At 38.4% G+C, this 17,702-nt stretch overlaps 1 protein-coding gene across 1 annotated transcript in view; it reads left to right on the top strand.

Annotated features, from left to right (window-relative positions):
* LOC102225627 (enhancer of polycomb homolog 1-like) overlaps positions 1-17,702 on the top strand; it is a 29,878-nt gene that overhangs the window by 5,077 nt on the left and 7,099 nt on the right. Inside the window, exons 2-10 of the mRNA XM_023326397.1 lie at positions 3,321-3,480; positions 4,206-4,351; positions 4,700-4,906; positions 5,002-5,150; positions 6,508-6,661; positions 9,025-9,183; positions 9,349-9,438; positions 10,045-10,193; positions 13,208-13,581. Coding sequence (XP_023182165.1) covers positions 3,321-3,480; positions 4,206-4,351; positions 4,700-4,906; positions 5,002-5,150; positions 6,508-6,661; positions 9,025-9,183; positions 9,349-9,438; positions 10,045-10,193; positions 13,208-13,581 — 1,588 coding nt within the window. The remainder of the gene's footprint in view (positions 1-3,320; positions 3,481-4,205; positions 4,352-4,699; positions 4,907-5,001; positions 5,151-6,507; positions 6,662-9,024; positions 9,184-9,348; positions 9,439-10,044; positions 10,194-13,207; positions 13,582-17,702) is intronic.

The following is a 17,702-nucleotide window of genomic DNA, read 5'->3' on the forward strand; positions in this document are numbered from 1 at the left end:
TTTAAGGCTAATTGCGATCAGTATTTGCAATATCAGTCATAAGGAGTGTGGACACAATATTTTATACGTTATATTTCATTTTCTATGAGTTCAAGTTCTGCATATCAATACTAGTTTTTGTCTGTTTGATGGATTTTCCCTCCATAGCTAAACTTGATGTTTATCTTTAAAGGCTAAGATGACAAAGCTCACAGATGGGAGGTGGGATGTGTGGAGGGAAAAAAAATAGCTGTTTATTTGTAAGTGCCCTTTATAGATTCTCAAGGTCACCTTTATATTATGTACGCTCAAACCAACATTATTATTGGAATACATGTAAAATATAGCCAGAGGTGTGTTAGTTTGGATATTGGAAAATCTAATCAGCTGTGTTTTGAGACGAGTCTCTAATTTCTGATAGTTTAAAAATCTCTGGATGAATTGATGGAAACATGTTTGCCTTGTTAGCTCCCTTGTCGTGTAGTCATTGTTGCTAATAACTTGCTCTGCTGGGTAACATTGTTGCATAACTGAAGGGAAGATCCAATTTAATCTCTGAATTTTCATTCTTGTCATCTACTAAATTGCAACTCTATACTAGAAAGCTTCCATGAATTCAAAATATTGTGGTTGTTTTTTGAAAAGATGCATTTGAATTCGGCTGCCGAAGTATGAGAGCTGTTAGTTTAAATGCGTTTGTTTTCACTGAAGCAGCCTATAAACGTCTCGCTCGTTTTCTCCCGTTTTCAGACTGCAGTGCAGATCAGTTGGGATGTGTCACTCTTGGATGTAAATCCAAACGATGAAACTGTAGCTGTTGCTACTAAAATTAACCACTTGAGTTTTCCTCCGTATTCCATTCACAAAAGCCCCTAATCTACACTCGGCAGAGGAAATCCCTGGGCTGTGAAGCGTGGTGAGAATCAAAGCTGAGAAAGATCAGGATGTGTTTCAGGTCAAAGGAAGGTTACAGTGCCTGGCTGATACTCGCCACGGCAACTTAAGCTTCATTGTCTTTTTACATGCACTATTTATGCTGGTAACGCTGGTCTGAAACCACATGGTTTACCTGCATGTTGATTTGTGAGGTTGGAATAAATGTTGTTTAATTAAAAGATAAAAACACAAACTCTCAGATGTGTTGGTTGAAACCTGGTGGTTTATTCATCTCTTCCTTCCCTTTATATTTTCTTAAATTTCTTTAAAGCTGGTTGTGTTGATTTTTATTGTTTGTACTGTTTTTTTATTCCAATAGAAAATGAAGCCTTTCCCAGATTTTCTCCACATAAATGTTAAATCCCATATCTCTAACCTTTATCTGAAAGAAAAGTAAAATACATGAGGGAACATAGTACTGGTTGATGTGTTTATGGTCTGACAAATGGGAAATTTAGTGTTTTTTCTGTAGAATGAACCTAAAATGATGTCTTTATCTAAAACGGAAACAGCGTTTTAGGGTTCCAGAGGGAAAATGTTTATCATAGAGTATTCATGCCTGTTTTGTGAAAATGCAGATGAAAACCCAATCTCTACCCTTACTAATAACCCCGAACACGGCATAAATAGTGACAACAATGGCGTACCACACGTTTGACTAATAGTTTACTAGTTTTAGAATCAAATATGACACAAAAAAACTCAACTTCATCACTTCACATCAAAGACTCTACCTAAGTTTTGTTGTTTGCGTTTCTTGTTGTTTACTAGTAACCCGATATGGAGGCTTCATGCACATCAGGTCCCAAACTCAATGTTTAGTACCACTTACAGGTTTGGGGGAGTAAAAACAGTGGGCTTTTTGGGGGGGCCAGGGGACTACTTGGATGGTTTGTCTCCTTTAACACATCAGGATGATACAAACATGTTTGTCTTAACCTGTAATTTTCCACCTGATCTTTTAGAGTTTTAGCCTGAATAATCATGTTTGGTTAATGTGTTTGTGTATTTCTGAAACTGCAGTGAATATTGACAAACTGATGGAGCAGCAGATGAATCTGTCTTTGGCTTGTTCCTCAGCCAGATGTTACACATACTGAGTGCCTGAAGTGTAAAATTGCACTTTGGGATCAAATGATTTGAGTTTAATTTTTATAATTGTTCTGCTGATCCAAGATTGAGCTTTGCAATATATTGACTCGCTAAAATCACCACTGTAGCATGTGACATTGCATTTTAATGCAGTAGGTGATTATATTTCCAGTTCCAGTTGCCTATTCCCCTCTCAACTGCCCCTCATTCAGTTTTATTTAGATTTCTTCCAAACCACTTTCTCTATAAAGCTGAAAGATGGTTTGTGGACGAAGATGGATCAGCTGTTTTATGAAGTATTCCTATGCCATGTACATTTTTGTTGTAGGGCCCAAAATCCCTAAGCTAAAAGCCAATGCAATAGTTTTAACATAAGAATGGCCTTTTTTTCTTTTATTTTCCCAATAATGTATTAGATGAAACAGAGTTACATTTTTGTGGACAACTGTTAATTGCTGATCTTGAGTTATGGTTTTATTAAAAGTCTAGTGTATAATTTTTTACATTTTTGAGGTCAATTGTTTTCATTTTTGGGCATCTCTTCTTGGCAACAAGAACAGGGTGAGATTAAAAGATAAGATGCTTCTTGTGCCATACTGTTTTTTCTTGTTAATATCAAGATTTTATTTGTCTGGGAAAAATCTCATTAAAAAACAAAACTGTCCATCAGCATCTTTGTTTGCAGGCCAGATTGGCTCCATTCTTAAAACTGTGACTGGGGTTTAATAAAGCCATTCAGAGGGCCACAAACGGCCCCCACGCTGCACTTTGGCCACATTTCCTCTCTGTCACATCTAAACACTTATATGCATCAGGTTCCTACCATGTTACTAATGGATTCGATGATTCTCGTCTAATCTTTTTCAATTTGACTCAAGAAGCTGCTTAATTTTGCTGCTGAGGTGAAACATTGGATTTTTAACCACTTTCCAATCGATAGAAAACTACTTGGCTAAATGCTGACCCACATTTACTTACTTAATGCTGACCCACATTTGCGAATCAAGCCAGGGAACTGGTTGTGAACAGCGTGCGACGTGTAAAATGAGTAGGAGCTTTGCGAGAAGATTTGTTGGTGCAAGATTGGCCCGAAATCACGGCGGCTGCGTCGGCCATCTGTTGCATAAAGCTCAGAAAAGCCCCAAAAGACTCCAAACTACAACTTAAAAAGCTGCTTTTCACTTTCCCAAGGCATTAAGAGTGCCTTCTCAATGTTTATCTATCTATGTGAGTTATATTTATGAAAGGTGGTCTGTTAAACATTATGAAAGTAAACCAGGAAGTTTGTGTTTTAACCCTCTGTTCCCTTCCAGGAGCACCATCTCCAGAGAGCCATCTCTGCGCAGCAGGTCTACGGAGAGAAGCGGGACAGCATGGTCATCCCGGTCCCCGAGGCGGAGCGCAACATCCCGCACTACGAGCTGCTCTACCCCGGGGACTTCAAAATGCCAAAGCAGCTTATTCACATACAGCGTGAGTAGCAGGAGGAGGGCCCGGGGTCAAAGTTCAGCTCTGAATCAAGACTTTGGTTCAGACGTTCAGTAGTTGTTTACTGATAGATGGGGACTGATTAAGTAATTATGAAGGTTTGACAGACTGCCAGTAAAGTTCAGAAATGTGGGAAAATATTAATATTTCCAGGTTTTATACCATAGTTTAGAAGTTACATCTGTCTCATCTATTTATCCCTCAACTGTCTGCCCTTCATTCGTCTTATTCCAATCTTTCTCTGGCTTCCAGTGTGCATTTGTCCCTCACCTATCTGTCCTCCATTCATTCATGTCTTCCGGTCCATCCACTGGTTTTCCTCTGTTCATCCTTAACCAGTCTGTGCATCCTTTCATGCGTCCTTTGCACACATCTGTCACCCATCTTCTGTTTGGTTTCATATTTAAAGTTTGTGGAAACTAGAAATATCTGCCGTAATTTCACAGTAAAATGAGCATTTTGTGCTTAAAAATATCATTTAAAAAAAGACGGACTGGGAAATTTGGAACGTCAGGCCTGGAAAAGTTTTTAAATTTAACAGCATGAATCTGACATTTTGAGAACTGCAAGTGCAGACATGTTGAGTCACATCCATCTGTTTCAAATATTTAGATTTTTTTTCTTTAAGGTGACTAATACATCTGTTTTTAATTTCAGATGCTCTTAATCGTTTCTAAAGGGAGGTAATAATGTTCCCTGTGTTTCTCCAGCTTTCAGTTTGGATACGGAGCTTCCGGACTACGACCTGGACACAGAGGATGAGACGTTTGTGAATAAGCTGAAGAAGAAAATGGAAATCACGCCGCTGCAGTTTGAGGAAATGATCGATCGACTGGAGAAAGGCAGCGGACAGCAGGTAAAAACACAACACTGCTGGTAGCACCCTGACCTGGATTATTACAATCACTTTAACGGGTTAATTAGGGGTGTCAACCTGGTACCAAAAAAGTGTACCCAAAAAATTATGACAAAAGTTTTGTTTTGTTATAATTGGAAGTCATTGAACGCAGCACAGGAGTATGAAACATTATTAAACCCAAGCATTATTGGTGCAATGTGGCCTCTTATAGCAATCCTGAGCAGTTGATTGGTCGGTGTGACTGAAAAGAAAAATGTTTTGTGGTAATTTGACTGTAATCTGATTGTTTTTAACATAATTTACCTGAAAAGTGTAACAGGGCAGATCTCTCCTCTTCCTCTGCAGCTCGTCAGTCTGCAGGAGGCCAAGCTGCTGCTGAAGGAGGACGACGATCTGATCAAGGAGGTGTTTGACTACTGGAGCCGCAAGAGGAAAACCTGCAAGAGCGGTTCGCTCATCCCCACCGTCAAGCAGGAGAAGAGGGACGGCTCCAGCACCAGCGACCCCTATGTGGCCTTCCGCCGACGGACTGAGAAGATGCAGACCAGGAAGGTTGTACAAAAGAATCTAGTTGCTCTTCTGGGTTTTTGTTACTGTGGTAACGTGCTGGGATTGACGGATAGGCTTGTTGACTACTCTGTTGTCAGAATCGGAAGAACGACGAGGCGTCGTACGAGAAGATGCTGAAGCTGCGCAGGGATCTGAGCCGCGCCGTCACCATCCTGGAGATGATCAAGAAGAGGGAGAAGGTTAAGAGGGAGCTGCTCCACCTCACCCTGGAGGTGGTGGAGAAAAGGTCCGACTGGCATCAGAGCCTGCTTTATTTATACGTCGCATAGCTGCCCTCAGTCAGTTGTATGTGAAACTAAACACCTTATTTTTCTGAGAAAAATGTAGAAGAACAAGTTGGCTTAGGAATCTTTCCCGTCAGGAAAGCAGTCAGGTTATTTCCTTCTGGCTTTCAGCTGCTATGTTTTTTTTAGATATTAGTTTTTCTGTCAATCAGTTTGTTTCCATCTTTCCATCCATGGTTTGTCCATTTATCTATCATCTCATCAGTCTGTTTTTATCTTTTCTTCCATTTTCCAATCCAAACTTCTTTTGATTTTTCCACCTCTGTTCATCAGTACCACAACCTTTACATCCATCAATTTTTCCATGTATTTGTTTATCCATTTATTTGTTTTCCCATCGTATTCCCATCTATCAGTCTATCCGATTTATAATTTGTAGGTTTGTCTTTGTCCTTCAATCCATGTTTATATATTTTTTAAAACTTTTGCAGCTTTCTTATTAAAATCCCGCCAACTGCAGAAGTTTCTGCCATAAATTCTCAGTGAACTTCAGTATGTAGAAACATTCATAAGTTCTCATAATTTCATATAAAAATGCTACTTGAATCTAAATATTACTTTCAAAGGATTTTTGATTCCCAGTGGTAGATGGATGAAGCTGTGTATTAATGGATGATTAGGTTGTTGGTTTTTGCCCTAATGGCTCCTAACAGGTTAATTGTTTTACATTAGCAGCTTTAATCAGGATCTGTTACAAGTTTGTGGAAGTTTGGGAATCAGTGCTGACTCTTAACTCCTGCTTCACTGCTCCTGTTAATTGTTGGTTTACTTCTGGAATCTTGTTTCAGTATAATCAATTTAGAGTTTGTTTATTGAGCCTTACGTTCAGGTCTCTGAGCTCATTTCCTCTCTCCTCCTGGGGAAGATTTCTCCTCTCCCTCGTCTCCAAGGCTCTATCATAAAATGTTTACTTTGTATAAAAACAATATTCTTCCCCTGACTTCCATTTAAGTCGTATATATTTTTCCTCCCTCTGCTGCGATCCGTCCACACGTGAAACCAGAATGAATGTCCTCTGAAAGCAGCTGTCAGGCGCAGCGTAAATTGGAGCCGTCTCCTTGAAGTGGCTCTGATTCGTAGTGACATTTCAATTTCCTGCTGTTCCCCCGATCCGCTTCCTGTCTGTGCATCACAGCTAGTGTTCCCTCCCTGACCGCAGCACTCTGCTCCCATTAGACGCCCGCTCTGCCCACCACTTCATTATGGGATGCTTGTAGAGCGCCGTGTTCTTGTTGTTGGCACCACTAGGAACAGGAAGTCCTCCTCCTCCTAATGTCCTTGGTTTGTCTCTCTCGTCAGGAATGTGATGCCTGACTTTGGCTCAGAGGTGATGGCAGAAGCTCAGCAGCGGGCACTGGTGAAGCCCGTCTACACCATCCCCATCATCCCCCTGTCCAACAGCAACCAGTACCGACACCAGGACCACCACATGGACATGAAGGACTATAAGAAAGTAAGCCAGTCCACCTTCACCGCTCTTAACTTCAATTCTACTGAATTGAATAATTGTATATCTTTAGCTTTTATCTTTATCTTTAGCTATATATCTTTAGCTTATTTTCAGCTGATTTTGATTATTAGTCATAGAAAATTAGAGCAATAAATCCAGAAATATGATTTTTATGACCTACATTTGAGCTGAGGAGAGTTCCAACAGACCTGAGTCAGTAGTTGGTCGTCTCTGTAAAGACCTAGTTTGTTGGGAGAAGGAAAGATGGCTGACTTCACTGAGAAGTGAAGTCAGCCAAAAACAAGTGAAAAAAACTTCACTTGTTTTTTTCCTTATAATTAAGGAAAAAAATAAAGAGCTAAAGTGGCATATTCTAGTAGTTTCCACCATATTCTAGTACATGAAGTCGCTGCATAACAAATGTTAACTCTTTGGTTTTTACTCATCACTTCACACAACAGTACCTACTGGTCGCTGTTTTGGTTTGCGCTGACTCAGTCCCACATTTTGGCATTTCTAAATGGCAGCCAAGTATGAATCATCAGCGTTCAGTAAACACTTTATTTCAGAACAATCATTTCAGTTTCCGTTTATTTTTACTCTAAAGATGCAAGTTCCATCATTCCTCCTTGAAGAGCGATGATGATAGAACAGGGTGGAGCAGCAGCATGAGTACCTAGGGATTATTTGCTGCCTAATAACTGCAGGCCTCCTGTTGGGGGTTCAGTTTCCTCTTGTTAAATTCTCAGTGCGCCCATGGGCAAAGCACTTAACCCCAGTTTACCTCAGGATCGGACGAGCTGCATGTGAATGCCCGCATTTTATTGAATGTGATTAGTTTATTATAATACTTCATCTGTGCTCCTGCATTTTTAGCTTTGAGATGCTATTTTAGGCTTGAGTTTCTTTGCTGATAGGCTAACTCCTGTTAGCACAACTTGCACACAACAATAGTGTTTTCCATTGTTCTGTCAGATCGATTTTTGAAGCAAAAATTAACCCCAGTGGGACAAGAGAAGCGGCTTTGTCCTCCATCGCTGTTACTGCCACTTGTACTTCAAATTTACACACATACCAGAACAACATTTCTGGCTCCTGTCTCTTTTGTGTATAAAATATATATATATATTTTTTTATTTATTTATTTTTTTTACATGTTAAAATTAATATAATTAATCAAAATTAACACATTTGGTGATATTGAACACTATTTGAGACTTATCAGAGAGTAAAATATTTTTCTAACTTTATTCCTCATTTGAAACTTGACCTGCTAGTAAATATATACGATTATAGTAGTTAATTGAAACAGTTTTGGCCTCATTTCTGTAAGTGTTATTACAAAAGTAAGTCAATGTGTCACTTGCACGTTCTTGAGGCTTTCAATGAAAACCTCTAGAAATGATTTTGATGTTCCACAGAAGCTTTTAAGTTAGTGTTCATTACTGCCTTTTCCATAGATGCAACGAAATAAATGAGAGCAAATCTACTTTTATTTGCCAAAATAAACATGTAAAATGGTTTCAGAGTGCAGACATCAGGGCATTTGTCTCTGGTGATTGACTTAACTCACAAACTTTTCTCTGATGAGATTTTGTCCAACACCAGACCCAGAATGTTGTTAAAGGCAACTTTAACTAGCAACTTGTGGTTCTTTTAGAGGAAACCGTGAATTATGGTTAAATATTTGCCCTCTGACATTCTTAGAGAGTCAAAGTAATATGTTATTATTGGAGCTGATGGTATAAACGACAACAAACACATTTCTCTGCTAATTAACTCTAAATTTGCTGAATTTCTAGATGTTTTCTCATAAAACGCTGTTGATAAATGCTCTGGTTCTTTACCGTCTCGTTAGTCAGAACCTCTGTGAGCTCATTATTGCCAGAGAGCAACATTTCCTCTCTACCAGATGCCTGACGTCTGGTGATACAACTATCATTTCGAGTTATATCTACAAAAAAAATTTTTCTCCCCTCTGTTGATTCGTTCTCCATCACAGAACCTCTCCCCGCTCTGTTTGCTTTGTCTCCAAACTCCGAAGGCTGACAGGAATCCGACTAATCACGGTAGAGTCTGTTCAGACGGGGAAGTGTTTTCCCGCTGGGGGAGTCTGGGTGAAAGGTGGCACGGGGCGAATAGCTGCCATCTGGCTCGGCGGCGGCATCTGCCACGTGCCTCAATCTGCATATCAATGCCTGCTTGGCTCACTGTTGTTCCTGCTGACTATTAATAGGCTGTGCAGAGACTCTCCCCTCTGAGCTAGCAGCTATTATTGATTCTGGTTTGAAAATGTCACAGGGTTTGCTCAGTCCGGAGGATAAACGAGTCATTTCTGTGTCTGTCTGTGTTTGTTTTTTTTCTAGCCTGAGAAGGCAGAGGCAGTTCGAACCAAAAGGAAATATGAGAAGAAACCCAAAATGGCTCCGATGTTGGCGCCTCAACATTCAGGACCCTCTGTGTTCAATCCCAAGGACCTCAACCAGTATGATTTCCCCAGCTCAGACGAAGAGCCGTTCTCACAGGTACTTAAGACAGTCAAGTACAGTCTCTATTTAGCATTAAAAAATAAATAAGAAGCTGTGATTGCTTTCATATAAACAATTCCTATTCATGTTGTTTTTGGTATGAAATATTACCATTTGAAGTCTTTTTCTCGTTACTGACTTGATTATTATTATTTTTTATAGATCCATTCAGGTTCCTCGGAGGCAGAGGAGGAGAATGACCCAGATGGCTGCTACGCGTTCAGGAGAAAGGCTGGCTGTCAGTATTACGCTGTAAGTGCCCTCCTGTGACTCCTGGCTTGTTTCTATTTATAGCGCTAACAACAGACTGCCCGCTTGCTGGGCTCCCACACAACAAAACAAGAATGAACGGAACTAGAGATGCACAAACTGAGATTCTTTAGCTAATTTCTGACTTCTATGGTGATAAAGGGTTAGGCTAAAAAATATTTTGACATTTTTCTGCCCTTGAGATAATCACATTTTTACCATCTTCACAAACGTTTTATTGTAGAATAAAAAATAAAAAAAAAAAAAAATATATATATATATATATATATATATATATATATATATATATATATATTTGTTGTTTATTTCAAAAATCAGTGGAAATCTACTTGTTAAAATGATCCAAGTTTCTGATTGTAAATGGTAGTTCACATTTAAAGGACCCTATCATTAAGCATATTGATTTAAATTCTTCTAATTTAAGGCCTGTTTAGCTAAAAGACTAAATTAATTCCCAAAAGGTTATTTCGAGTTTCTCCAGCTTTATAGATTGTGAAGAAAGTTTCAAACCAGTGGATTCTAATCGCCTGTAGAAGTGTAGATTTGATTTCTTCCCATTTTTAATCTTCTGTTCTTCTTCTTCTCCAGTGTCGTCCAGATAAGACTGGCAGCTGGCCCTGGGTCAGCCCGTCAGAGGGTGGGCTCGGTGACCCGCGCTACCGCTACTGTCTGACCTCCCTCAACACGCCGTGGCGCTGCATTGGTTTGGCACGGCGCCGCGTGGGCAGAGGGGGCAGGTGGGTTCACCACTCCATCCTGAGCTTCCTTGCTTAATGGCTGCAAAGAAACACACAGATATGATGACCTTTACCTAAATGAAATTAGCTAATCTTAGCATTCTAACTTATTTGTTGCATTCAGAATAAGAAAAATGGTGCTGTGACCAGAATGTGGGATTCATATACCTTAAACATGTGGAAGAAGTTGCTCAATTGAGACCAAAACAAATATGGTGGAAGACTCGCTTTGCACATTGTCATAATACATGGTAAACATGGTGGTGGCAAAATCATGCTGTGGGGATGCTGTTTGGCCGAGACAAAGAAGCAAAAGATTCAGCTAAATACAATCTGATTATTAGAGGCAGACCATCAACATTTTCATGCTAGAATGCCTTAAATCTACAGATGCACAGAAAAGAATATTTGGGCAGCAACTATCAATTTTAGCTTTATTTTAGAAATCAATTAGTCTAGCAGTTATTCTTAAGATGAATCGATTAATTGGATCAAAATAATATTATATGCTGAAGATTTTTCATTTAAACCTTTCTATACAATATTAGAAGTACATTAAAGGTTTCAAATAAATAAATCAAATTATTTATTTTTTTTGTAAAATGTCAGTTTAGATATATATATGTAAAATATACATATTTTTTATACGGTTTTGACTTAATCACTACTCTTTCAACAATTGGCTCTTTCTGAGTCTGTATTCTCAAATAAACTATTACTAAAACAATTGACAGTTATTTTAATTTGATTAATCACAATACTTCTGATTAATCCTTTCAGCCCTAATCAATATCCAATATTAATGCTGCTGTGATTGCTAATAACTGATTATATGTTTCTCCCTGCTGCCTCCAGAAACAAACCACAAGATGGAAACAAATGTCGGTTGTTGATATCAGCCCGGTTGTATTTATTGTACTGATACCAGTATTAGTGCTGATATATTGTCCATCCCTACTTAAATGTATGGAATTTGCAGCAATGCTTAACAAAATGTGCTTGCAGACGATATTGGTCCAAACTGAGCAATTTTTTTGTAGAAGAAAGATGCAGTTTTAGCCCATAGAGGGGCTACAGGGAACTTGTAGCTGTAGTTGCAGTGAAATAAGATGCTATTGATAGTTAATTCGCTGCTTTGTGTTGGTGTTATCCATAAAAACCAACTGAAATAGAATGAAGACTGTTTGTAAAGCAGCATTATATGAAAAGGGCATACTGTAGAGCAGAGAACTGTAAGTTGTGATTAGAATACCAAATATTGAGCCGCTTTCTGTTTTCAGCAGGGAAGATGAGCTGAGGTTTAGCGTAGCATCTCTTTACCATCCTCCCAGCAGCCCCAGCTGGCCGTTTGCAACTGAGGTGATGGTCCTAATGCTGGGTTCTGCTGTGGGCTGGTACCAGATCGTAGCTGCAGCTGAGACGCATGCTGCAGCTTGGTCTGTTTGGGTCTAGTGCAGCTTTAGTGAGCTCTGTCTCGGTGCCAGGTGTTGTTAACGAGAGCATCTGGGTTATTTATTATCTTGTTCTCAGGCGGGGTTCCGTTTCTGTTTACAGCGGCCTTATCAGCCGACCCCAGAGACTGAGTGATCCTGCAGTCTCTCAATTAAAACGTTCTTCTTGGTGAAAGGAGATATTTGCTCTTGATTTATTAGAAAAATAACCATCTTGCTGTGTTTGGCGTTAACTTTCAAAGCTGTTGAACGATTTTGTTCCTGATCTCTCCATCAACGTCTATGGAATATTTTATCCTGACATTTCTTTCCTGTCTGTTTGCTTATACACTCAGGTGCTTCAGATGTCCCATATTTTCACATCCAACCTTAGACTTTATTGTAGGTTGTTTGAGTTTTATGTTGAAACAATAAAAAGCATAACTGTGCAGAAGTAATTTTTTTTATTAATTGATTTGGAGAGTTGAAATGAAATTCTCCATTCAAGTCAGAAATGCTGGATTAGGAATTAAACCGTTAATCGTGATTAATCAATTATTGAAATGATAGCTAATTTAGCAATTGATTTATCGTCAGTAGAGTATTCAGACTAAAAAAATACCATTTGCTGAAAGGATCTCATATTTACAGCAATAAATCAAAACTGTACAAACATTTATATATTTTTCATTTAAGATTACAGAAAAGCTTTTGTTTACCCAGAATTCCTGCAGTGGCAGTTTTAGTTCAAATTTTGTCAAATAAATAAATGTTCTGTTAAACACTTCTTGCCATTTAATTATTAATTTGGTTAATCAAAAAATAAGCAATAGATAATTTGAGCAAAAAAGGCTGAACTTTTCAAGTGTTGATGTTAGAAGTACTTTTTAAGTATCCATTAAGGGAATGTTTTGTTGTTTATTTTAGGCAATTAACTATTTATTTTCTTATTTAAAAAGGGAATTGAGTCATTTGCATCTCAACATATTTCTAATTTATAAAAACTGCTAAAATGGTGAAAAATGTGCACAATATGGCATTTTTTCCGATTAATCGTCAGAAAAAATCCTATACTGGATCGATTTATGTGAAACCATTACTGATTGCCACTGACATTTCTGGACTTTGACTGGGCCGTTACTACTGTGATGTTAACTGGTTCCTAACCTCCTATTGAGAGCTGTTATTTACATAAACTTCAGATAGACGCTCTCATATGTTAGCATGCTTACCTTACTAAATAAGCATGTAGTGAGAAGCCTTACACGGCATGAAGCTGCCACCACCGTGTTTCACCATGAGAATGTTGGTGTTTCCACCTCATACAGTAGGTTGCATTTTTCATCGACAAGATGAACTTCTTCAGTGTTAGCCGTTTCCCCTTTTTACTATACTTATGGGGTATGAAAACTTTTCAAATGCACCGTTACATGTCATGTGAAAGAAGTAGAGGCTTAAAACAACTTTTGTCCTCACCTTGAATAAGACACATGGCAATTATTGGATTATTTGTTGGGTTCGTGGGGTAGACATGCGATTTCACCCAGGTTGTCCTTCCACTGACTTTCCTGCGTCTTGTTCCAGGGTTCTGATGGACCGAGCTCACACCGACCAGGGCATCCTCCAGAGCGCTGACTCCGACCCGGAGCCCGAACCGCTCGCCTCGCCGCTTCGCAGCTCCAACACCAGTACCTCAGAAACTAATACCTCGGACCCCACCGGGCCCCGGCCCTTGTCGGCGACGCCTGTGGACCTCAGCCGGATTCTTTTGAACATTAAGGCGTGCCGCTGGAGGCACTTCAGACCACGGACGCTATCCCAGCACCCCGCCGGGGGAGCGGATATTTCCCGTAGTGGATTTAGGGATTTTGGCCGAACTGTGTCGGGATTAACTCGGACTCTATCAGGAGGCTCCGGAGCCCAGAACCGCACTGCACCCGCCACCACTCCTGTTAATGGTGAGTCTGTTTGTTCCTCTTTTTCTGTTTAATACATTTTGTTACTTTATTTTGGTAAAGAAAGTTTTGTTGGCCTCACAAGAAGCTCGTTTAATCTCACTTAGAACACAGGAATGTTGCTGATTGTGTGCAAAAGCTTCGTTCTTACTGGGATAATTAAAAACCGATTTTAGTTTGAGGATCATTAAGAAATAATTGACTGTTAATTTGGATTAATTTGGACATCCTTTGTTTCTCCAGCCTTCACACTTCAGACTGATCTTTTGTTTGTTAATGCTTTAAATATTTCATATTTCTGCTGCCATAGCCGGGTTTAATAATTGCTGTTTCTTCTGTTTCTGGCTTTTAAGATGCTTTTTATTTTTTTGGATATTTTCTGAGTTCATACTTTAATGTAAATATGAGGGAGGCTTTGTGTAGATGGAGAGGATTGCAGTTTCGGTTTTTAAGGTGTAGTAATTTAGTCAGAAACTGTTTGTGTGGAGTTTGGGTAAATTTATTTGTTTTTTATAGAGTTGCTGAAATGTGTAGAAAAATGGTGGCATTATTGTAAGCTGTAGATTTCTTCTATTTTCACTCTTGTATCATTCTGATATCAAAGAGACAAACATATACAGTACAGACCAAAAGTTTGTACACACCTTTCTAATTCAATGGGTTTTCTTTATTTTCATGACTATTTATAAGGCAAGAAATCCCACTTATTAACCTGACAGGGCAGGTTGACCTATGAAGTGAAAACCATTTCAGGTGACAACCTGTTGAAGCTCATCAAGAAAATGCAGAGTGTGTGCAAAGCAGTAATCACAGCAAAAGGTTGCTACTTTGAAGAAACTAGAATATAAGGGGTATTTTCAGTTGTTTTACACTTTTTGTTTAGTGCATAGTTTTGATGCCTTCAGTGTGAATCTATAATGTCAATAGTCATGAAAATAAAGGTAACTCATTGAATTAAAAGGTGTGTCCAAACTTTTGGTGTGTAATGTACATATTCGTGCATTTCCTAATGAGCCTCATTGGTGGGTTTTCTAGCACTAACGGCCTACTTAAGGCCACAGGATCTGAATTGGTATCTTGTTTTCGAAGCGGTGACTCAGAAACGCATCCATTTGTAATGGTTTGTTTATTCTTTTGAGCCAATCAGAGGTGGACTTTGCAGATTTGCTTCGTATTATCGTCCTGACATCAGTTCACAAAGTACCTTAAAAGTCTTGGATCATATAATTCAGCTCCTAACTGGATTGGTTTTGCTGCTTAGAAGGGAAAAGATATTTTAAAAAAAAGTTTGGATGTTTAATTTACGCTTCATATACACTAAGAAAAGGGAAATTAATTAAACTATAGCAGCACATTCCTGGTAAAACTGAAGGATGTGTAATAAGTGTCTTGTTTCTGCAGCAGAGTGAAGGGCAGAAGAACTAAAATCAGTTCTTTTTGTCACAGAGGTGAAGAAAATCACGTCTTGTTTTTCTCAGCCTCATGTTGTCCGACCCTCCATACAACAACGGCCTTAGTGAACTTTTTCCCTCCACCTGCAATCGAAACTTTTGTGTGATTGGTCAGAATTTGGTGTTTGTTTATGTAGTGAACAGTCCCAACTACGAAACGTCCAGAAGCCAGTTTTTCAGCCACAGAGCAAGATGGATAGTTTTGATATATATATATATATATATATATTGACATATGACAAAACACTGTGACATTATCACTACACTCTAAACCCAATAAGCTTAAGAGTCCAGCGATGCATTCAGCTCCGCTATGTTGCGTTTGTAAATACGAGATTTAACCAGTATTTCTGTTAGAACCAGAGCTAATGTGTCTTAAGATCCCGGTCTGTGTTTGTCTGCCAGTGTAGAATAATTCAGTTTTCTACTGCAGATTCTCAGCATCGATCTATCTCAGTTTTCACAAATAGATTCAGGGTTTCCACAGAATCACTAACTTGTTTATCATGTTCCGTCCTGTTTAGTATTTTAATATTTGGAATCAATGGCTAGCCAATCAGAAGTTGTGCTCTTATTTAATAATTTGGAATAACTTCATTATCAGATTAGTCAGGAAGGGATCTTTATTGGTAGCTTGATGGTCTGATGGTCTGATTGATGTCTTTGTGTTATTATATCTCTTGTTTCGTGCATTTTAAAAGATTTCCTTCTACTTTCACACGTCCTGCATGACACAGATCTTATGTGAGTGTTTCTTCTCTTCACATGTGATATTTGCTATTAACTGCATGTGTAAATGTTATGACCCAGGTCACTGATTACTTTTATGCTGTTAAGATAATTGAGGTTAATGGTCAGAATCGTCCTCATCTGCGTCTCGATCCATCGTAAAAATATTTATTCTTTTGCTAGTACATATTCAGTCTTTATCTTTTATATACCCTTAGAAAGGATTTTGCTCTTGTAATGTTTGTGTTTTATCACGTAGTGCAGACATCTGCAGGTTTCTACAGAAGAGCTGAATGCCAGCCTAACCTGAAGCTCTTTGACCTCCGAAACATTTTTCTGTGATAACCTGAACGTCTTTCCAAGTCAAATAGAAAATAGACAAACTTCTCCTCTGAGCTGAGCTAACTTCTACTTTCAGGGTTAGAAATGTATCAAGAAACTTTGAATTTCTGGATTAAAATGTAGCAGTGTCACTAACATGCAAATCCAAATTTACTCCAAAGATATGTCTTTGGATCCAGTTGATTGTCTGGTTTATTTCAGCATAAACCTGGTCATTTAGTTATTTGATGATTTAAAGGTGTTGAAAAGTGTTTCACCTAGATAAAAAGATTTTATCCACTTTCTGCCAATCAAAAACAAAGGCTTAAAAATAAAAATTGTTGCAGTTTGTATACTAATTGTGTAGCAGTAGTTGTCCTGAACTTTAACATTTTTTTTTTCCCTCCTGTTTTCTCCACTTTATCTTCCACCGTCCTTCATAACAAACATGTAAGCAGAAACATGAATTCATGAGCTGAATTCCAGATTTTCCTTTTGGGAGTTTCTGTTTGAAAGCGCTGAGCCTGAACTGCTGGAGGTGGACAGATGGAGCTCACAGGCTTGTTTTACACCTTATGATTGAATCACATAAAAGAGCTTCATACTTGTTAAGAAAGTTTCATTCATTTCAGTCTCATTTCATTCATAATTTCAGCTCTAAACTAAAATATAACGCTTAAAGCAGTTCAATCAAATATTTAAACAACTTTATTTTATCTGAGAATTGTAACTGTAGAGAAATTAAAGTTTTTCTAAATGATTTTCTCAAATGTACAAAGCTACAGTGATGTAATGCGACTATTTAAGTGGATCTTGTGTTAAAATGGCTTTGATTCTTCCTGAATTACAGAGCAGTGTGGCATTTAAAGAAACTTTGACTAGACCAACTTATTGACATACCACAGATTAAAGCAACAAGGAATATTACTGATGTATGTGACAAAAAACACAAAGGCTTTGCAGCTGTTGGAACAGTTTAAAAAGCCGAGAACATATTGATGTTGCCAAAAGCTACCAGCTTTACCTCCATATGTCCAAACCCTTTAAAGAGCGTCAACTCTGTTTATTTTTTTTTTTTTTTTTTTTGTGGAAATGAATTAGGGGTTTTGTTTCCAACTTGTTTTTGGAGGAGAATGATGAGCATCCAGTAAATATTCTGGTGTGTTTTATAAACCAGCTGGTTTCCTAATCTGAGATGGTATGTTATAATAATATGCAAAATTACTTGCGTTTCCAGTATGGATTTTCAATATAGAAGTCACACATCAGTTTTCAACAGTTTTGTTGGTATATTGTGACCTGAAATCATAGAAATATTGAGCTTCAGAAGCTTTTATATATATTTTTCCATAAACAAATAAACTTTTAATGCCATCTTGTTACAATTCTTTTATTCGGCTGAAAGTAGGGATGTTCTGATAAATCTGCTCTGATTCCCTTAATTTTGTGAGTTCAGTGATCATTCTATATTTGCATGTGAAGCCGGTCTTATCAAACTCTGCAAATGTCTAAGAATCACTCTGTCCCCTTTTTCTGACAAGAGCTGACTGACTGACCTCCTGTCCAGGTAATGTCTGCATGTGCGCTGTTGGCAATAGTCAACTTAGCCACTTTGTTGGTATA

Source organism: Xiphophorus maculatus, chromosome 21 (genome assembly GCF_002775205.1).
Source record: "Xiphophorus maculatus strain JP 163 A chromosome 21, X_maculatus-5.0-male, whole genome shotgun sequence".
NCBI classification, from domain to species: domain Eukaryota; kingdom Metazoa; phylum Chordata; class Actinopteri; order Cyprinodontiformes; family Poeciliidae; genus Xiphophorus; species Xiphophorus maculatus.